The following is an 18,433-nucleotide window of genomic DNA, read 5'->3' as shown; positions in this document are numbered from 1 at the left end:
TGCATCCCAGGTGACTTACCTGAAACATTGGATAGGTCAAGAACGTCTCCAGCATCCTCCCCTCACAGGCAGGGTTAGCTTCGTACTGTTTTAAGAGTTTGTCAAAATCTCTGTTTTGCTTACAATTGGCGAGCACTTGGAGGCTGTACTGGTGATTACGCACAAATTCTTGATAAATGTTCAGCATGGGGAGCAAAATATCAAACAGATCAGCTGGAAAGAAGAAGTAAACATGGCAGTTTCTCTTGATGCTCTGTAAATTATCCAAGGTACAGGGAGAAACTGTTCACTCTGCAGGGATGGCAGAGAGCAGCTCCTGGCACCAGGTGTCACACTACATGGCCCCAGTCCAGCTGCCTGAATGACTGACCTGGTAGAACACACCCCACAGTAGAGACCAACTCTAGCCCCCAAAGAACCATGACGGGCCAGGGGAAAGGATCAAAAGGGCAATGAGCCAGAGTCCCAGTGCCTGAGGAAGCTCACAGATCATTACGGAAATTCAGACAGCTTAGGGCGAATAACATTGAAGCTATTTTACTCTAACTGTAGCCATTATTAAGAGAAAATCTTCTCTCTCTAAAGCATGGACTTACCTAAAATTAGAGTAGGCCAATTGGCTATCCTTGCCTTCAGTCCTTGATGAAAGATTTCATGAAGAAACATGATTGTTTCACTATAAAAAATGAAAATATAATTTAGTCACTGCAAAGAGTCCATTTTGTTAAAGAAGTCCATTGAGGCCTTAAATCCTTAATAAACACATGATATTCATGTCTCTGAGGGCCTCCAAACTATACACCCAATAATGACATAGATTATACCAGCTCCCACAAAGCAATTTATCTTTCAGACAACCTGAAAACCTCAAAGAAAATTCTGAGCTAAGCCTCAAATTTTGAAAGATGGTAAGCACCAATCACTGTCATATAACCCTCTTTATCGATTTATAATAAAAACAGCTTTCTACTGTTAGGATGTAGCCCTTCTTCAACAGATAATCAGAAAATTAGTTATGATCCTTCTCTCTTCAGATTTAATTCTAGATGCTAACTCGGGGAAAGCTCTCCTTAACTAAAATGAGTTTTGACAGGAGAGAGGGGAAAAGACTTGACAGACCTCTACCATTACGACTCCTAAGACACCCATGACAGAAATGTAGAGGAATCTTCTAAAAAGGATGGAGCCTATACAGATATACTAAACTGAAGAGATACATACACATAAATTAGAGATCCAAATTTCTAAAAGGTTCAGGAAGGGTAGTTACCAAAGTAACATTTGCTTTCTCCTCACTAGAAGAAAGGAGAACATTTGCTTTCTCCTCATTCCTACTGGAATGAGCCTTTGAAGGCTTTTCTAAACTACCACATCAGCACAATCAAATACAGGATTATTCATGTCAGTGAAATACTCTGGTTTGTTGTAAGTCCAATTCCACTACAAGAAACCAATGGGAAGTCCCTACTATTTCCAAATGGTCCATGAAACACAATAGACACTGCTTGAAGACTGTGATTTGTTTTTCTTAGATAGAAATTTTAACTAAGCAGTGTTTGTTGTTTAATGATTTCAACCAAATCTAGTTTGGTAGATACTGTAGATTAGTCTTTCAACCTCCATTCCATCCCCCTTCTAGGTGGAGAGGATAGAGAGGTGAAACTACATTTCCCAGGCTCCCTTGCAGATAGGGTTCTAGATGTAAATTCAGTTCCACCCATAGATGCACTTGGTAAGACATGGAAGGCATTACATTTTTTAAGTATAAACTCTGTGTTGAAATTCAAAATAATTGATCTGCCTAGGGCTTTGACTTCAGAGGCAAGGAAAGAGAATGTAGTTAAACAACAGAAATGACAACAAACATCTGATAAGCCTCACCTCTAAAAACATAACTCTTCAAATCTCCATCTGGGACCAAGTATAGTAAATAATTGCTAATCTGTAAGAAGAGCTTATAGCTTTCCAAAAAGACGCACAGTATCTTTTTTTTTTTTTTTTTTTTTTATTGGTACGCAGGCCTCTCACTGTTGTGGCCTCTCCCGTTGCGGAGCACGGGCTCCGGACGCGCAGGCTCAGCAGCCATGGCTCACGGGCCCAGCTGCTCTGCGGCATGTGGGATCTTCCCGGACTGGGGCATGAACCCGTGTCCTCTACATCGGCAGTCAGACTCTCAACCACTGCGCCACCAGGGAAGCCCGAGGCACAGTATCTTGATTCAGAGTTTAAACAATATGACAGACCTGGCCTTCCACATTGCAGATAGGAAATCCAGTGGAAACATCCCTAGAGGCAGCCTAAGACCAATGTGGTACAGGCTTTGATGGCATCGCTTTCAGAGTACATTCACAATTCTGTCCATTGCCATTAGAAATGTTAAAACTGCATACTTAGGAGACTGAAGTATCATCAAAATGCTACCTGTATAGCCTGAGGATTAAGAGCTATCCCTTATTCTCTTAGGACATCTCACACACTTGAGTGGAGCCACTGCCGCCCAACGTGGGGAAACCTCGCAACAGAAAAGCTTAGATTTTAATCTTATGCTATGAGACTACTGCCCATCATCCTTCCATTTTCCAGTCTTCTACAGACCCCCAGCCACTCTTTTAACTCCTTGAGCTCTTAGCTCCCCGATCACTGTCAGTCCTTTCGCCAACACTACTCTTGTCATAGTTTTTGGTGACTATAATATGCACACAAACAACATTCCAATGACGTAGCCTCTCTCGGGTCTTTGAACTTCTTCCTCTGAGGATCTTGTCTTCCATTGACCTCAGTCAACACTACCTTAATCGTACTCTAGACCTTGTCATTGTCAATAACTGCATCCCCTTCCCTATCTCAGTTTCAGGCACACTATTCTACGACCATCTCCTTATCTTTGAGTTCATTGCCTTTGGAAACCTGACTCCCAAAATCCCTTCCCACCACCAGGACCTGAATCCATTGATCCTGCCACCTTATCGCTGACCAAAACCCCTTCACATCATTTCCTTCTTGGAACAGTTTAGATTCCATGGCTCAATGTTATAATCCCTTCCTTGCATACACCTTCAACTCCCTTCTTCTTTTCTCACTTCATCATAGTAATCTTGCACAATACCAGTACCAGTTAAACCCAACCCTTCACCCACTCTGCACCTGCACCCATGCAACTGAAAGTGGCTAAAGAATATACAGCTACTCACTGTAAAGTCATAACCATGAGCCTAATATGGGCTTTTAGCGCTACCTAGCAGTTATATTACACTTCCCTCATCCCATCCATTCAGTTTTTTGCTCGTTGATCACTATTTTACACTTTTTCCTCTCTTCCCTGACCCTAACACTTCCCTTCCAGCAGCACTGTTACCCGATGTCCTTGCTTCCTACCTGCATATGTGTCCAGTACTATTCCTTCCCTGTCTACCTAATTCCAATCTCTTGACTTATTCACCACATTCTATCCACTTCTGCCTATGCAAGTTTACTGCTCCAGCAATTCTGCCCTCTCTTTCCTACATCATTCCCCCCCTCATTATTGGTGTCATCTTTATCCCATCTAAACACACACACACACACACACACACACACACACACACCTTTATATTTTTACATTTACTTCCAGGTATTACCCTGTTTCTCTGATCCTCTTTACAGCAACCCTCCTTGAAAGAGTTCTCTCTACCAATTCTCTCCAATTCCAATTCCCCTATTATCACCTAATCAGGCTTTGGTCCCCCATTAAAGTTACCAATATGCTCCAAGTTGTTAACCCCGCAGTCAGTTCTCAGTTCTTATTTTATTTGACCTTTTTAACACAGTTGCTCATTCCCTCTTGCCTTGGCTTCCAGGACAGCCCATCTCCTGGTTTGCATCCTACAACCCTAGCTGATCCTCTTCATTCTCGTTTGATGGCTCTTCATATTCCTAACCTCTAAATGTTGGCATGTCCCAGGGCTCATTCCTTGGTCCTCTTCTCTCGTTCATTTGTGCTTACTTCCTTGGTAATCTCATTCAGACTAACAGCTTTCAATACTATCCATATGCTAGTAGACTCCCAAATTTATACCTCCAGCCCTGAAATCCAGACTAATAGCCAATCCTGCTCACTTGATTTCTACATCTGGAATGGCTAACAGCATCTCAGACTTGACAGGTCAAGATAAAAACTCTGCATCTTTTCCACTAAACCTGTTCTTATGTCAATCTTCCCCACTTAATAAATAGCAACTCCATCCTTCTAGTTGTTCAGGTCAAAATCCTCGGACTTTTCTGCAAAATCCACATCAAACTCACCAACAAATCTTATTGGCTCTACATTAAAAATATACCCAGAATTCAATCACTTATCACTACTTCCATTACAATCATCTCTTGCTTAGACTATTGCAATAGCCACCTAACAGGTCTCCCTGCTACAGTCATCTCTCACCTGGTTTATTGAAATAGCCATGAAACTGATCTCCCTATAGTCTATTCTCAACAGAGAACCCAGAGTGAACTTTTAAAACATAAGTCATATCACACTACTTTTCTCCTCAAAACCCCGCCAATCTCTCCCCATCTCATTTAGAGTAAAAGCAAACATCTTTACAATGTCCTACTGTTATCTCTCTGACATGCCCCTTCACCCAACACTGACCTTGCCAGTTCCTCAAACAAGCAAGGCTGGCGTGCTCCAGCCTCAGGCCCTCTGCACAGGTGGTCTCCTCTATTTGCATCACTCTTCCCCAGGTAGCCACATGGCTAGCACCAACCGCAATCTCTGCTCAAATGTCAACTTATCTTTGAGACCTTCCTAAAGATTGGCTAGAGAAACTATGGGACATTCACATAATGTAATAGCATGTAGTAATTTTTTTAAAAAATAGAATGCTCTTTAGATAGCAGTATGGAAAGATGTCCAGGATATGTTAAGTGAAAAAAGCAGGTATATATTAAAGTACTTGCCTTTTGTGTAAGAAGGGGGGAAACAAGACTGTGTATTCATGTTTGATTGATCTACATCAAGAAACACTGAAAGGATATAAACAAAACTAATGAAAACAGTTACAGATAGCAAGTGAGGAAAATGGGGTGGGCAGAGACAGAGTTAAGAGTGAGACTTCTAACTGCTGTTTGATGTTTTCACGTTGTTAAATAATTTTTTGAACCATGTAAATGTATGATATACTCAAAAACAAATAAATAACTAAAATTTTAAGTAAAATATCCAAGCAGTCCCTTTCCTCCCTTCTCCCCTTTCCTTCTTTATTTCTTCCACAGCACTCATCACCATATAAAATACTGCATCTTACACTTATTCACTATCCATTGTCTATATTCCCACATCAAAATTTAAGTTCCATGAAGACAGGGACTTTCTGCTTTGTTCCCTGATGAATCCTCAGCAGTAAAGGCACTATAAATATTTACTGAGCAAATAAATTTCCTAGAGATTCTCAGGCCCTGTGTCAGTTTTTGTTCTTCCTAAAGTACTTCTGTATAGATTACATGTAAAGACCCGTTAATCACTCCATTTCCCTCAGTTTATGAAGGAGAGAATCTTCCCCAGCACACAACTCAATAACAAGAAAACATACGTCAAATAGAGAAGAAAAAGAGAAAACTAGATGCCAAGATTCAAGATAAAGATATGAAAACTGGGGGGCTTCCCTGGTGGCGCAGTGGTTGAGGGTCCGCCTGCCAATGCAGGGGACACGGGTTCGTGCCCTGGTCCGGGAAGATCCCACATGCCGCGGAGCGGCTGGGCCCGTGAGCCATGGCTGCTGAGCCTGCGCGTCTGGAGCCTGTGCCCCACGACGGGAGAGGCCACAACAGTGAGAGGCCGGCGTACCGCAAAAAAAAAGAAAAAAAAAAAAGATATGAAAATTGGGGGTAATAATGAAATGCCAATGATAGCTTTCTTATTTTCAATATCATAAGCTCATAAAGGTGAATTTATAACTCTTCTTTTAAGTAAGTAAAGTAAAAATTCTTTTAAGAAACACAAGTAGGTTTTTCACACAGCTCTTTAATTTGTGCCAAGACAAACCTGTTGAGAAAAATACTGCTGACATCATCGTGGCTGATGGGGGGCTTCTTGGAGCTGGCCGCCATGCGCAGGGGCCGCAGGAAGCCGTTGACCAGGATGTAGAGCTGGTGAACATACTCCGACTCGGCCTCAACCATGGTGAACACAATCTGGTTTCTCTTCCTCATACTTTCAGCATGAGGGGAACAAATGTAATCCTGCACAATGGTCTTCCATTTCCTTCTACATAACCATCCTCGCATGAAGCTCTGAACCTACAGAACAACAACAACAAAACAAAAAACAAAACAAGAATCTCAGGGCAGTGTGAGACGGCTTTCTTAAGCCAGTCAGTGGGGTGTCCACCCTGTGCCACACGCACCCTGCTCTTGCATTGGTGCACTGGTGAGCCCACCACCAGAATAAATAATGTCAGGCTTTGGACCAGATACAGAAAAAAGATGATTTTAAAATAATATTTTTCTCAGCTTCACAAGTTTCTTCCACTGTTTAAGCTGTTTAAGTCTGCCTCTAAGGACATCAGAAATTAGTAATATCACATATTTAGTTGTTAACATTTCAAGAAAGGAATAAACTAGAGGTTTACTCTTTAACAACATAAAACCAGATATTAAAAATTTTTTTAATTGTGGTAAAAATAACACACATAAAGTTTACTATCTTAATAATTTTTAAATGTATAGGTCAGTAGTGGTATGTATATTCACATTGTTGTAGAAACAGATCTCTGGAACATTTTCATCTTGCAAAACTCAAGCTCTATAACTAATTAAACAACAACTCTCCATTTCCCCCTTCCTTCAGCCCCTGGCAACCACCATTCTACTTTCCGTTTTTATGAATTTAATTACTTTAGGTACTCATATAAGTGGAATCATACAGTATCTGTCTTTTTGTGGCTGGCTTATTTCACTTAGCATAATGTCCTTAAGGTTCATCCACGTTGTAGCATGCGTCAGGATTTCCTTCCTTTTTAAGGCTGAATAATATTCCGTAGTATATATGTACAACATTTTGTTTATCCATTTATCTGTTGATGAACATTTGGGTTGCTTCCACTTCTTGGCTATTGTGAATAGCGCTGCAATAAACACAGGAGTGCAAATATCTCTTCAAGATCCTGCTTTCGATTCTCTTGGATATATACCCAGAAATGGGATTGCTGGATCATATGGCAGTTTTATTTTTAATTTTTTGAGAAACCACCATACTGTTTTCCATAGCAGCTGAACCACTTTACAATCTCACCGACAGTGCAAAAGGATTCCAATTTCTCTGTATCTTCATCAGTACTTGTTATTTTGGGAGATTTTTTTGATAGTAGCCATCCAAGTGGGTGTGAGGTGATATTGCACTGTATTTTTGATTTGTATTTCTCTGATGCTTAGTGATGCTCGTCATCTTTTCATGTGTTAGTGATTTCTCTAAAGAATCACCTTTGAGAGAAATGTCTATCATCTTTAGAGAAATGTCTATTCAAATCCTTTGCTTATTCTTAAATCGGGTTTGATTTTTGGTTATGGCTGAGTTTTTTTTTAAATTAAGCTTAAAAAATAAGTGTTAGAGTGCTTCCCTGGTGGCGCAGTGGTTGAGAGTCCGCCTGCCGATGCAGGGGACACGGGTTCGTGCCCCGGTCCGGGAAGATCCCACGTGCCACAGAGCAGCTGGGCCCGTGAGCGATGGCCGCTGAGCCTGCGTGTCTGGAGCCTGTGCTCCACAACGGGGGAGAGGCCACAACAGTGAGAGGCCCGTGTACCGCAGAAAACACACACACACACACACACACACACACACACATATATATATATATGTGTGTGTGTGTGTTAGAGATCAGTGCATAAGACCCCTTCTTTTTACAGATGAATAAACCTGAAGGCCAAGTCTAGTTGCAGCTTTCCTGTGTGGTTAGTCACACAGGAATGACTTGGCCTTCCTATATCTGCTTTTTGTTAACTATAAGGACTCTCTTTTCCAGCCACATGGGCAAAACACATGTTAACAATTTACAATGGTGTTATTTTGTGGAAAAACAAAAACAAAACAAAAACAAGAAATAAGGCTTAAGATCAATTTTGTAGGAACATGAAAGATCAATTTTGTAGGAACATGAAAGGCTCTAAAATTGATCTGAATTCCCTAGATATGATTTGAAAAATAACAGGCAAACTGGACAAAGTGCACTGGCCTTTGCATTTCAGCTAACGAACATTTACTGAGTGTCTTTTAAATGCCCAAGTAAATGCTGGGTGCTAAGCAGATAGGTATATGTCATAATCCTTAACCCAAAGGCTCTGCTACTAACCTGCTGGGTGAACTCGAACTCTGGGCTCCATTTCCTTATCTATAAAATAACTGACCAAAATATCTGAAGTCCTTTCTAAATATTAAAAAAATTATATGATAATTTATTAGGATTTGTTATATCTAAGTGGCAGATTCAGCAACAAAGCAGGTTGCAAATTCATATATAATTAAAAGCATTAAATTACTACCAAATATATTTTTTAGTATCATTGTTTTCTTTTCAACACATTCTTATACTTTTTATTTTTTCACACTATTTCACCCATATGGTCTAAATTATCATGCACTTAAACAACTATTCTTCTTTTGCAATATTTAAAATTCTCTCATTTACCAACTGATGTCAGCATACTATCAATTTGTATAACAGGCATTCATACAGTTGCCATACCTCAAACAATAAAAATTAAACACATCTTAGTAGAATTATGTGGAGGAAATTATATGCATATTATTTGGAGAAATCTAATGGGAAATTTCTGTGAACCAATTTCAATTTTCGGTCTCCTGAAGTTAAAAAATTATGTTGATATTTATCAACATCAGAATAGAGGAACTAATTCATTTGTAAACATCCCTTTCCACACAGACATTAGTTTGACTGGGGACACAATGGACCATGGAGTTAAATTCAAAACCTATTTAACAAGTTCAAAAATGAGGTTTAAAAAAAATTATTTCTATTAAGAAACAGGAAGATAGAAACTATAAAAATTGTGTATTTTATCACTATTCCTCCATTTAACAGAAGTATTTTCAAAAATCAACTTAACTGAGTTTTGTGTTAAATAAAATCTTTCTATTTACTTGGGCATTTATTACCTGCTGAGCAAAAGCTGGCTTACTTACTATCAGTTTCTACAACAGGACTTTACTACAATTGTTATTTTACTGATACCTTTGTTTATATGCAGCTGCATAAGCATTCATCTTGTAACAATAAAATAAAGCAAATTCAATTTAAAAATTTTTAAATTCTAAGAGAGGAATATTGTTATTTTACTTTGTTATTTCTTGAAAACTGAAAACAGTGCAACTTAGCCCTAAGGAGCATTTCTATTTCAAATTCTGAGCAATATTTAAAGCTTTATTGCAACTGAAGGGGAATAATTACTTAGCATGAGAAAATAGGAATAAGAAAAAATTTAGAAGAAATAAGGTTCTTTAACTGTGAAGCTTTTCACATAATGTTAAAGCTGAGTAAGTGCTTTTATCCAGGACAATTAAGATTATGGAACTCAAAATCAAGACAACATAAATCAAAGTAGACTAGAGTGAGTGCCAGGGTCTGGTTAATTGCAAAAGTTGTACAGTTGTAAATGACAATAAGGTGAAAAGAGCTGCTGATTATGTGGATGTTAAACAAGAAAGAAACAACAATAAACCAGAAACCTGAGCAGATGTATTGATTCAATCTCCTCACACGTTCAAAACAAAACAAAACAAAAAATTCTCTAAATAAGCACTGAAGACTAAAGCTAAAAGAAATGTTTTTGAAATGCAATTTAAAAACTACTCCCCCCAATTATAAAAGCAGCACAAAATCAGAAGGTTCAGCGGCACTTAAATAACCCAACTGGAGAACACTACTGTCTGGCTTCATGTCTGGCTTTGGCATCCTTCTCACAGAATCTACAAGTGGATTCCCAGAACTGGAAAGAAATCTCAGGTTGAAACTTTTCCAGAGAAGTAACCATGTGTGATCACTCTGAAGGGCAAGTCTGGGAGCCATCGGAAGAGAAATACCAAGATTGTTCCCAGCTCACAGTCAGGGTGGCAAAGACATCACTACAGAAAGACCACTGGTCACCATGCTCTCCCAAAGCTGGAAACCCCCAGCATCCTACCTTTTTAATCTTCTTGATGTCTGGATCCTCATCTTCTTGATTGCTTTGGTAAGGTCGCATTCGTTCCTTGGTTTTATTAAGAGCGATAATCTATAACACAAAATTGGTCCATTTCATGATTTAGGAAATACTAGACTATAGTCATAAATCATAGGAAGTTATGCCTACAAGGTAGCTTATTCTCAGGAAATGTTCACTTTTTATGCACCTTATCTTCCTTCGGTGCTGAGGCAGGGGAAGCCTGAACTTCACCTCAAGCTTGTTTCGCTATGCTACTAACAAAAGTGCTTACAAGAAGTGACTGTGGAAAGTGTGAACTGGGATCTGGTTTAGAGAAGTGTTAGTCCAAAACTGGGCCCTGACTGTCAGTGATGACCAGACCAAGGTCTTCTCAGCATCTCAGTGACATGTCAATCATCTCACCAAACGCAGCTTCCTGTAATGCCCTGTGATCTCCAAATGCAGTGACACTCAGCTCAAAGCTCTTGCTTCCTATAATCAGCCTGTGGCCTTCCAAGTACACACAGTATAGCACTCACAGATCTCCTTGGGAAAATGGTAACTGCAAAAGGAACTTCAGAGCCCAGGGGTTGGTCCAAGCCAGCCAAGAAAAGACCAAAAGGCAAAAAGAACTGAAACAACTTGGGATCTCTTTAAAGAGCCAGCTCAGTTCTGTGACCTACGAAGGGGGACTCAAAACCAGGTAGCCTCTGAACTACACTTAGTAATGAAATTCCCTGGACTATCACTCAATTGCAGGCTCTTGCAAACTTAAGGACCTACTCAGATTTACTAACAAGCAAACACTTAAAACACTGGGGTTATAACTGCCCCCTCTGCCCTGTCTTTACATTTTGCCCCAGCAGGGAAGTGGGAAAATAAAAGGAGTAGGAAGTAAGTTATGGTTCCTGTCAATCTACCACACAAGACATACCTGCTACTGACAGTTTGTAGCTGCAATATATATTCAGACTAAACTAGAACAGAGTGAAGACCGAGAAGCACACACAAATAAATATTGGGGAACATCGCTTGGTGCTGAGTTCCTCTCATGGAGTAAATGCCAACCTCTTTCACTTAGCAGACAAGCATCTCCTCCAGCTAACTGTGGCAAAGACAGAACACAATAATTTTGTTTTAAATTACAGTGCCTGATACAGTCTTTTAAGATGCAGGTTTGTTAAGTTTTCTGTTGCTGTTTTCGCTATCTCAGATTTCAGGGTTGGATCGGGAAGTTAACAGCACTAATGATACGGTGAACAGTCTGCAACTTATCATCATCAGAGAGGCAATCATATCCCAGTAGGAATCAGCTTATACCCATGCGCTATCTGCTGGAGGTGATGTACACAGGCGGCAGGAGGTGAAAACCCTCCCAGGATTTGCACAGTGTGTCTTAGAAGAAGACGTGAGGAAATGGAGAAGAAAATGTTGAATGACAGAAAAATGACAAGAAGTTACCAAGGCTGAGGAGCTGCATTGTTTCTGTCAACAAGGATACAGTTAGTAGTAGTAGGTTTCATTCTGTCCTATTCTTTTCTTTGGAGCTAAGAAGACACTACTGCACCACTGGTCAAAAAGAGTAGAAAAACCACACTTGCTACATTCCTCTTCAATTCTTCAGATATTGATCACTTCCCACAGGGAATGACAGGACAACAAGGGAAGGTATACTCAGGTTTCTGTATACAGACGGAGACAATGGAGGACCCAGACACACCACCATGGCTGCTGGCTCCACGACCACCTTCTGCTCTCAATGGAGTCAGTCTCACTACCTGGGGGTGCAGAGCCTGAGGAGTTTAAACTTGGAGCGGGGCTGGAAGTGAATTCCAACTTCCGGAAAAAAATGCACCCTAGAATTATGTCTTATACTTTAACGAGTTTTTCAAAATTCTAGAGGGGAGAAGGTTGGACTCCTGAGCTTGAGAAAAAGTCAAGACTTTCTGAATTCACGTTTGGACCTGCCTTAGTTGTCATTTGGACTTTAATTGAATCCATGACAGACTCACAATTATCATTACCATGAGTCAATCCAAAAAACAGTTAAATATTACAGTCAATTCTTGAATAGTCAAGCAAATGAAGGCCATCAGGAGCACAAATAATTTAAAAGTAGCACTTTATCCTGATATTTTACTGTAGCGTATTTACCTCATCCTAATGTAGACAATACATTCACTTCTCATGCATGTGTTGATGGCAGAGGAACTAAACTTGGGATCAAAATTTTGCCCTGATAGGGCTTAAGTAATCATGAGGAGATGACAAGAAACATGAAACAATGAGGAGGAATCTATCAACTGGGAAATACCTCTGATTTAAGCCTTTCGATTTCTGTATCTTGATCTTCAAGTTGATGTCGGAGTTGGTTAGCTGCAATTTTTTCTGTCTCTACGATCTGAACTAGATGAATGTACTTCTGCATTAACACTTCCCTCTCAATCAAAATGTCTGCATAACTTAAGAGAAAATTACAGTTAGTTACTGAGATATTGTTCTACTACAGTTTCACACAGAACAGCATATATTACATTTATTTAAAAAGAAGCCATAAACATAGTTTGTTAGCCATCTCTACTTTATGTAAACATTAATGTTTGGCTTACATTTGGTACCCTTTAGCTATATAGAATTTGAATCATCATTATCTTATATAACCTCTAGAAGAGTTCATTTAACGATGGCTGTGACCCACAACTTTGTCATATAAGTGAGAAAGATGCAAAGAAAATCTATTGTTTCATAAAGAAAATAGTGGATCTCCTTTAACAAAAACTGAAGTCTTTGAATTGATGGCACATATTGAAACTCTTTTACTGGGTAAGGCACTAGCCAATCAGAACAGACCTGCTACCGAGCAGAATGAATGCAAGGACCGTCAGAACAGGCACTGGCTGGGAAGAACGATGAGGACTGTACCAGTGACCACCAGCCCAGCCTGGCTCTCTTTAGAAGTATGAGACCATTGACTTCTCTCTTTCCAAAACCAACAGAGGCAAAAATTTCATTCTAAAAATAAGTGTAGATTACTGGGCCCTAAAATCATCAGCCTAACTTGTGTATACTTCTTTGGCCAAGTGTGAAAAAGTCAAAGTTCTCTCTCAGAGTTTTCTATTGATCTCTGTGGCACCTAGATTTTTGCTTCCAGATCTTCTTGCACTATTCAGGGTAGCAAAATGTATGTTCCTCCATTCACATAATCTTTCCCAAATGCTATGATAATAGTAATAAATAATAATAACTATCTATTGTGTAGGATGTACCACATATATTCTCATTCTCCCAGCAACTCCAAGAGATAGGCTTTACCACCCCAATTGTACAGAGAAAGAATCTGACCCTCACAGAGGTCACACAGCTAGTACGTGGTAGGGCTGGGATTCAATTCGAGGTCTGTCTGACCCTAAGCCCATGTTCTTAACCACAAGCTAAACTGTCTCTCTAATGAGAAACAGCACACTGGATATAAAGAAGAATATTACAACAGACATGTTTTGAGATATCTGCCCACTTGAGATATCTTCTACCCACTTACCTCTTCTTTGAGAACTTGGGCTGTGGCAGCCATGTTTATAACACAAAATCTGCCCTCATGACCACACTTCACTGGTCTAAAAAAAGATAACTGGCCCAAGCTAAACAAACTGGACTCTTTCTCCTTGGAATCTCGGATTGTGCCTCTGACTTACTTGCTTGAACTGAGATGATATGAACTTGGAAGCTGAGGTTACTACTGTTGGTTAGCTATATTTGGCCACACCCATGCCAAAGCAAAGTAAGTCTGCTGAGAGAGAAAAGAATAAGCAGATGTTCAGAAAAACAGAGACAAGAGAGATAGAAAGGTAATAACTTCCTGGGTTCCTGTTGGCTTCTAGTTTTTGGTTCCAGACCCTCATGATATCTGAATATAATTTTCCCCTTGGGTTTGGTGAGATACTATTGCAGTTTCCACCTAATAATTTCTCTTTTTAACCTAAACTAGTTTGAAATATCTTTGTGTTACTTGGAACTAAAAGAGTCTTAAGACAGTTCCAAAATCACAATTTTAGTTCAATTATCTCACATTCTCAGCACTTACATCACATGTGCCATTAGTGTTAGAAAAAAAATACATAGTGTCAGCAATATTTTTAATTCACTTGTTCTAAGAAATTACCCTAAGAGAGTAGAAAGAAAGGCTGTGTAAGTGTAAGTGGGAAGAGGGGGAAAGAAGAAAAAAAGGGCACAGTCTTCACAGAAATATGCTTTGGGGTACTTTCAAAGGAGAAAGTAATAACAGAGCATGAGAAAATTAGTTAATATAATGAAAATTCTGCCCTTTCTCATCAATTTTATTAGAAACATGCCAAATTTCTTACAAATATGTTAGATCAGTGTTAGGGAGCAAACGAGTATTTTATTTTCTCCTATAAAAAGAAAAAGTCCAGACCAGGATGTGCAGCTGAATTCATGCAGACTCATCACCGATATCTGCCTCCCTTCACTTCCAAGATCCCACTGAAATGCTAGGAAAATTGTTTTCTGTTTAAAGAATGAAACCATAACAGCATTATAAAACAGGAAAATATGCTGTCAACAGACCATAAGTTTTATGAAATTCCATAAAGAGAAAAACCAAGTAGAATCAACGTGGTGGGAAAAGTAGAGCAAGGAAACCACACATGCAGACCCCTTGCAAAAGCATGGTTCCCACCAAGAATGGCCAGAGATGCTCCAAGCCAGAATCAACAAATACAAAGGACGGGAGGGGGCAAGGGAACGATCATCAGGGTCTTTCATTAAAAAGTGACTTCACAACATCTAGAAGTTAGGTTCCTCCTCTTCCCATTCTCCAAGATAAAGAAATAAAAAGCACAACTGGCAGGAATGACATGCCCTCAAGTCACAGCCCAAGACCTGCTCTCTGTAGAAAGGGGGCCACCTTCCTGAAGAAGGCTCCTCATGGGGAGGCTAGACTCAGAGAGAACACAGCTTGGCTTTACACCACACATCCACTGTAGACAGAAGAGAGAACCAAAAAAGGAAAGGCACTGAAAAGGCCTAGAAGTGAAATACACTGTATGAATTTTTTATTGTGTAACAAATTACCACAAACTTAGTGGTTTAAACAACACATATGTATTATCTCACAGTTTCCATGGGTCAGTTTAGCTGAACCCTCAGCTCAGAGTCTCATAAGGCTGCAATCAAGGTGTCAGCCCAGGTGCATTCTGTTCTGGAGGCCTGAATGAGAGAGAACCCACACCCATGTTCATTCAGGCTGTTGGAAAAAGTAATTTTCTTGCAGCTATACAACACATGCAGTTTGCTTCTTCAAGGGGAGCAGGAGAGCATCTCTGACCTCAGGGAGGGCCTCCATCCCTCTTACATTTGATTAAGTCAGGCCCACGCAGGAAAATCTCCTTCTTAATTAACTAAAAAAGTCAACTGATTCAGGACCATAATTACATCTGCAAAACCCCTTTTCCTTTGCCATAGAATGTAACCAAATCAAGGGAGTGACTATCCCGTCCTGTTTGCTATATTCTAGTAGCTGATAGCAAGTCACAGGGTCCACCCATGCACACTACAGGGAATAGAATCATACAAAGGGGAGTCCCCAGCCAACCTTCCTGCTGTCTGCCCACATACCTGAAAAGGAAGCCTACACAAGTGGCAGGGACCCTACATTCACAGTCACAATGTCAACCTGGGCCAGCTACCTGTAATAACCCTCAAGATCCTTCATTTATAAACAAAGATCACTAGACACTTGAGAAAATCAATACCAAAGAGAAAGTAGTAGGCACATGTAAGATGACCCCTAGTGGTCCCTGCCTTCTGGTATTCATGTTCTTATGGAACCCCTTCCTCTTGAGTGTGAGCTGGACCTAAATGACTTACTTCTAAGGAACAGAATATGGCAAAAGTGATGGGATGGCACTTCAAGATCAGTTTACAAGGAGACTCTGGATTCCATCTTACTGGCCTTCTCTTGCTGTGTTGCCGGTTTGTGCTGGAAGCCAGTGCCATGTTGTGAGCTGCTGCACAGAGAGGCCCACATAGATGGAAACTGAGAGAGGCCCCCGGCTAACAGGTGATGAGAAACTGAGGTTTCAGTGCAACAACTGGTAAGGAAGTGAATCTAGCCAACAATTACGTGAGCGAACTTGGAAGCGGATCCTTTCCCTTCTGAGCCTTCAGATGAGACTGCAGACCTGGACGACACCTTGACTGTTGGCTTGCGACCTTAGGGCAGAGGCACCCAGCTAACTCGTGCCTGGATTCCCAACCCACAGACACTGTGGGGGACAATAAATTGTTTATTGTTTTAGGAATTGTGGAGTAAATTGTCAAGCAGCAAGAGTTAATAAATATAGCCTGAAATGAACAAACAGAAAAGATACTAGAGAAACAAGGCTAATTCAGGTAACAGAGGTTTATTATCTTCAGAGAGATACAGAAGGATAGTAGAGCCACAAGGCACAAAGGTGCTGCCATGGAAAAGAAGTAATCAGATAACAGGAAGAGTTCTTGGAAACAAAAACAATTATTAAAATTTTACAGGTCAATGAATGTGTTAACCAATGGCTGAAAACTAAGCTGGGTGGTTGCAGAGAAAAAGAACACTGAACAAAAATACAAAGAGATAAGAAATAAGAAAGACAACTGAGCAGCATGGAGTACAGATCCAAGAGGTCTAAAAACTATCTTATGGAAGTTCCAGAAAGAAAAAAACAAAAACAAAAACAGAGACTGTGATGGGGAAGAAATAATCAAGAAATCAAAGAAGACTTCCTCAAACTGTATAGGGTACAGTTTAAATAGAAAGGCTAATCCTAGCTCAGCTCAGTGCTTTGTGACCACCTAGAGGGGTGGGACAGGAAGGGTGGGAGGGAGGGAGACACAAGAGGCAAGAGATATGGGGATATATGTATATGTATAACTGATTCACTTTGTTATAAAGCAGAAACTAACACACTATTGTAAAGCAATTATACTTCAATAAAGATGTTAAAAAAAAAAGAAAGGCTAATCCAAATGCCAGAGAGAATAAATGAAAAAAATTTAACACCCTGACACACCCTAGTAAAATATCAGATCTCTAAGGATAGAGAAAATGCATAAAAGCTTCCAAAGAGAAACCACAGGTTAGCTAAAGAAAGCAGCGAGTATCAAGATGATACACTTCTCATCAGTAACCTCGGATGCTAGATCACAATAGAGAATTGAAGGAAGATTATTTTGAACCTAAATTCCTACAGCCAGGCAACAAGTCAATCAATCAAGTGCCAGTTCAAGATAGAAAGAGTTTAGTAACGACCACGCTTACTACAGGAGAAAAATTATGAGGTTTTCCAACCAAACAAAACAGAAAACAAAGGCAAAATATGACATGGAATGCAAGAATACAAACCTTTGATGAAGTAAAGGACACTAGAAAGAAACCAGAAGTAAATGCATGCAAGATGCTCCTTCAAGGAGCAAATATACAACTGCGTATGGTTATATTTCATTCTCTGTGGAATCAAACATCAGCCGTGATAGCTGGTACGTAATATTTGTAAAACCATGATGTAAATACCCCTCACTGTTTTTTAATTTTCAGAATCAACAGAGGCTTAATTAAATTTAGAGAACAGAAGGTAAATGTTTAAAAGTTTATAAACAGAGAATAAATAATAGTGAAAGTAATAAAACCTCAGGGTTAGAAAAGAGAAAAGAACAATAAAAACACATTAAATGCCTTAATTTATGTACCTCATAGCAGAGAGTCAATACATGCTGCCCAAAGTTGATAAATTAATAGAGGTTTAATGATATTATTTTAAGATAAAAAGTCAACCATTGTAAGAGCCAAAAGTAAGTAAAGTAACAAAAACAGAGGGGACAGAGGGAGGAGAGGTAAGAGATATTGAAAGAGTGTTAAATTCTTCATCTTTATAGCAGGGTGCCAATAATACTGCCTAAAATTACTGAGTCAAGAAATAGACAAAAGGACTTTATAGAATAGAATATATGAATGACTAATAAATACAGGAAAAAATCCTACTTAATCAATGTAGTAAAAATTGTTTATCAAATTTATCAAGAGTTTTAGAAAACAGTGCTGCTCGGTGCCAGTAAAGACACGGTAAAGTGGGTACTCTCCACTGGAGTGAGCCATTCCAGAAGACAATGTCACAATATGTGTCAGGATAGGTTAAAAAGGTCATACATATCCTTGGTCACAGTAATTTCACTTCTAATAATCTAACCCAAGAAAAATAAAGACTTGCAA

General features: G+C 39.6%; 1 protein-coding gene across 1 annotated transcript in view; it reads right to left on the bottom strand.

The window, feature by feature from the left end:
• RASGRF2 (Ras protein specific guanine nucleotide releasing factor 2) overlaps nucleotides 1–18,433 on the bottom strand; it is a 257,405-nt gene that overhangs the window by 144,276 nt on the left and 94,696 nt on the right. The window contains exons 4-8 of the mRNA XM_089909081.1: nucleotides 12,485–12,632; nucleotides 10,171–10,260; nucleotides 6,020–6,273; nucleotides 597–676; nucleotides 20–213 (exon numbers count right to left, since the gene is read on the bottom strand). Coding sequence (XP_089765207.1) covers nucleotides 20–213; nucleotides 597–676; nucleotides 6,020–6,273; nucleotides 10,171–10,260; nucleotides 12,485–12,632 — 766 coding nt within the window. The remainder of the gene's footprint in view (nucleotides 1–19; nucleotides 214–596; nucleotides 677–6,019; nucleotides 6,274–10,170; nucleotides 10,261–12,484; nucleotides 12,633–18,433) is intronic.

The sequence above is a fragment of the Delphinapterus leucas genome, chromosome 3, assembly GCF_059928025.1.
Source record: "Delphinapterus leucas isolate spDelLeu-1000000601 "Yukka" chromosome 3, BTC_Dleu_Yukka2, whole genome shotgun sequence".
NCBI classification, from domain to species: domain Eukaryota; kingdom Metazoa; phylum Chordata; class Mammalia; order Artiodactyla; family Monodontidae; genus Delphinapterus; species Delphinapterus leucas.
The sequence above is the reverse complement of the archived record's forward strand: the minus strand, read 5'-3'. Positions and strand labels throughout refer to the sequence as shown.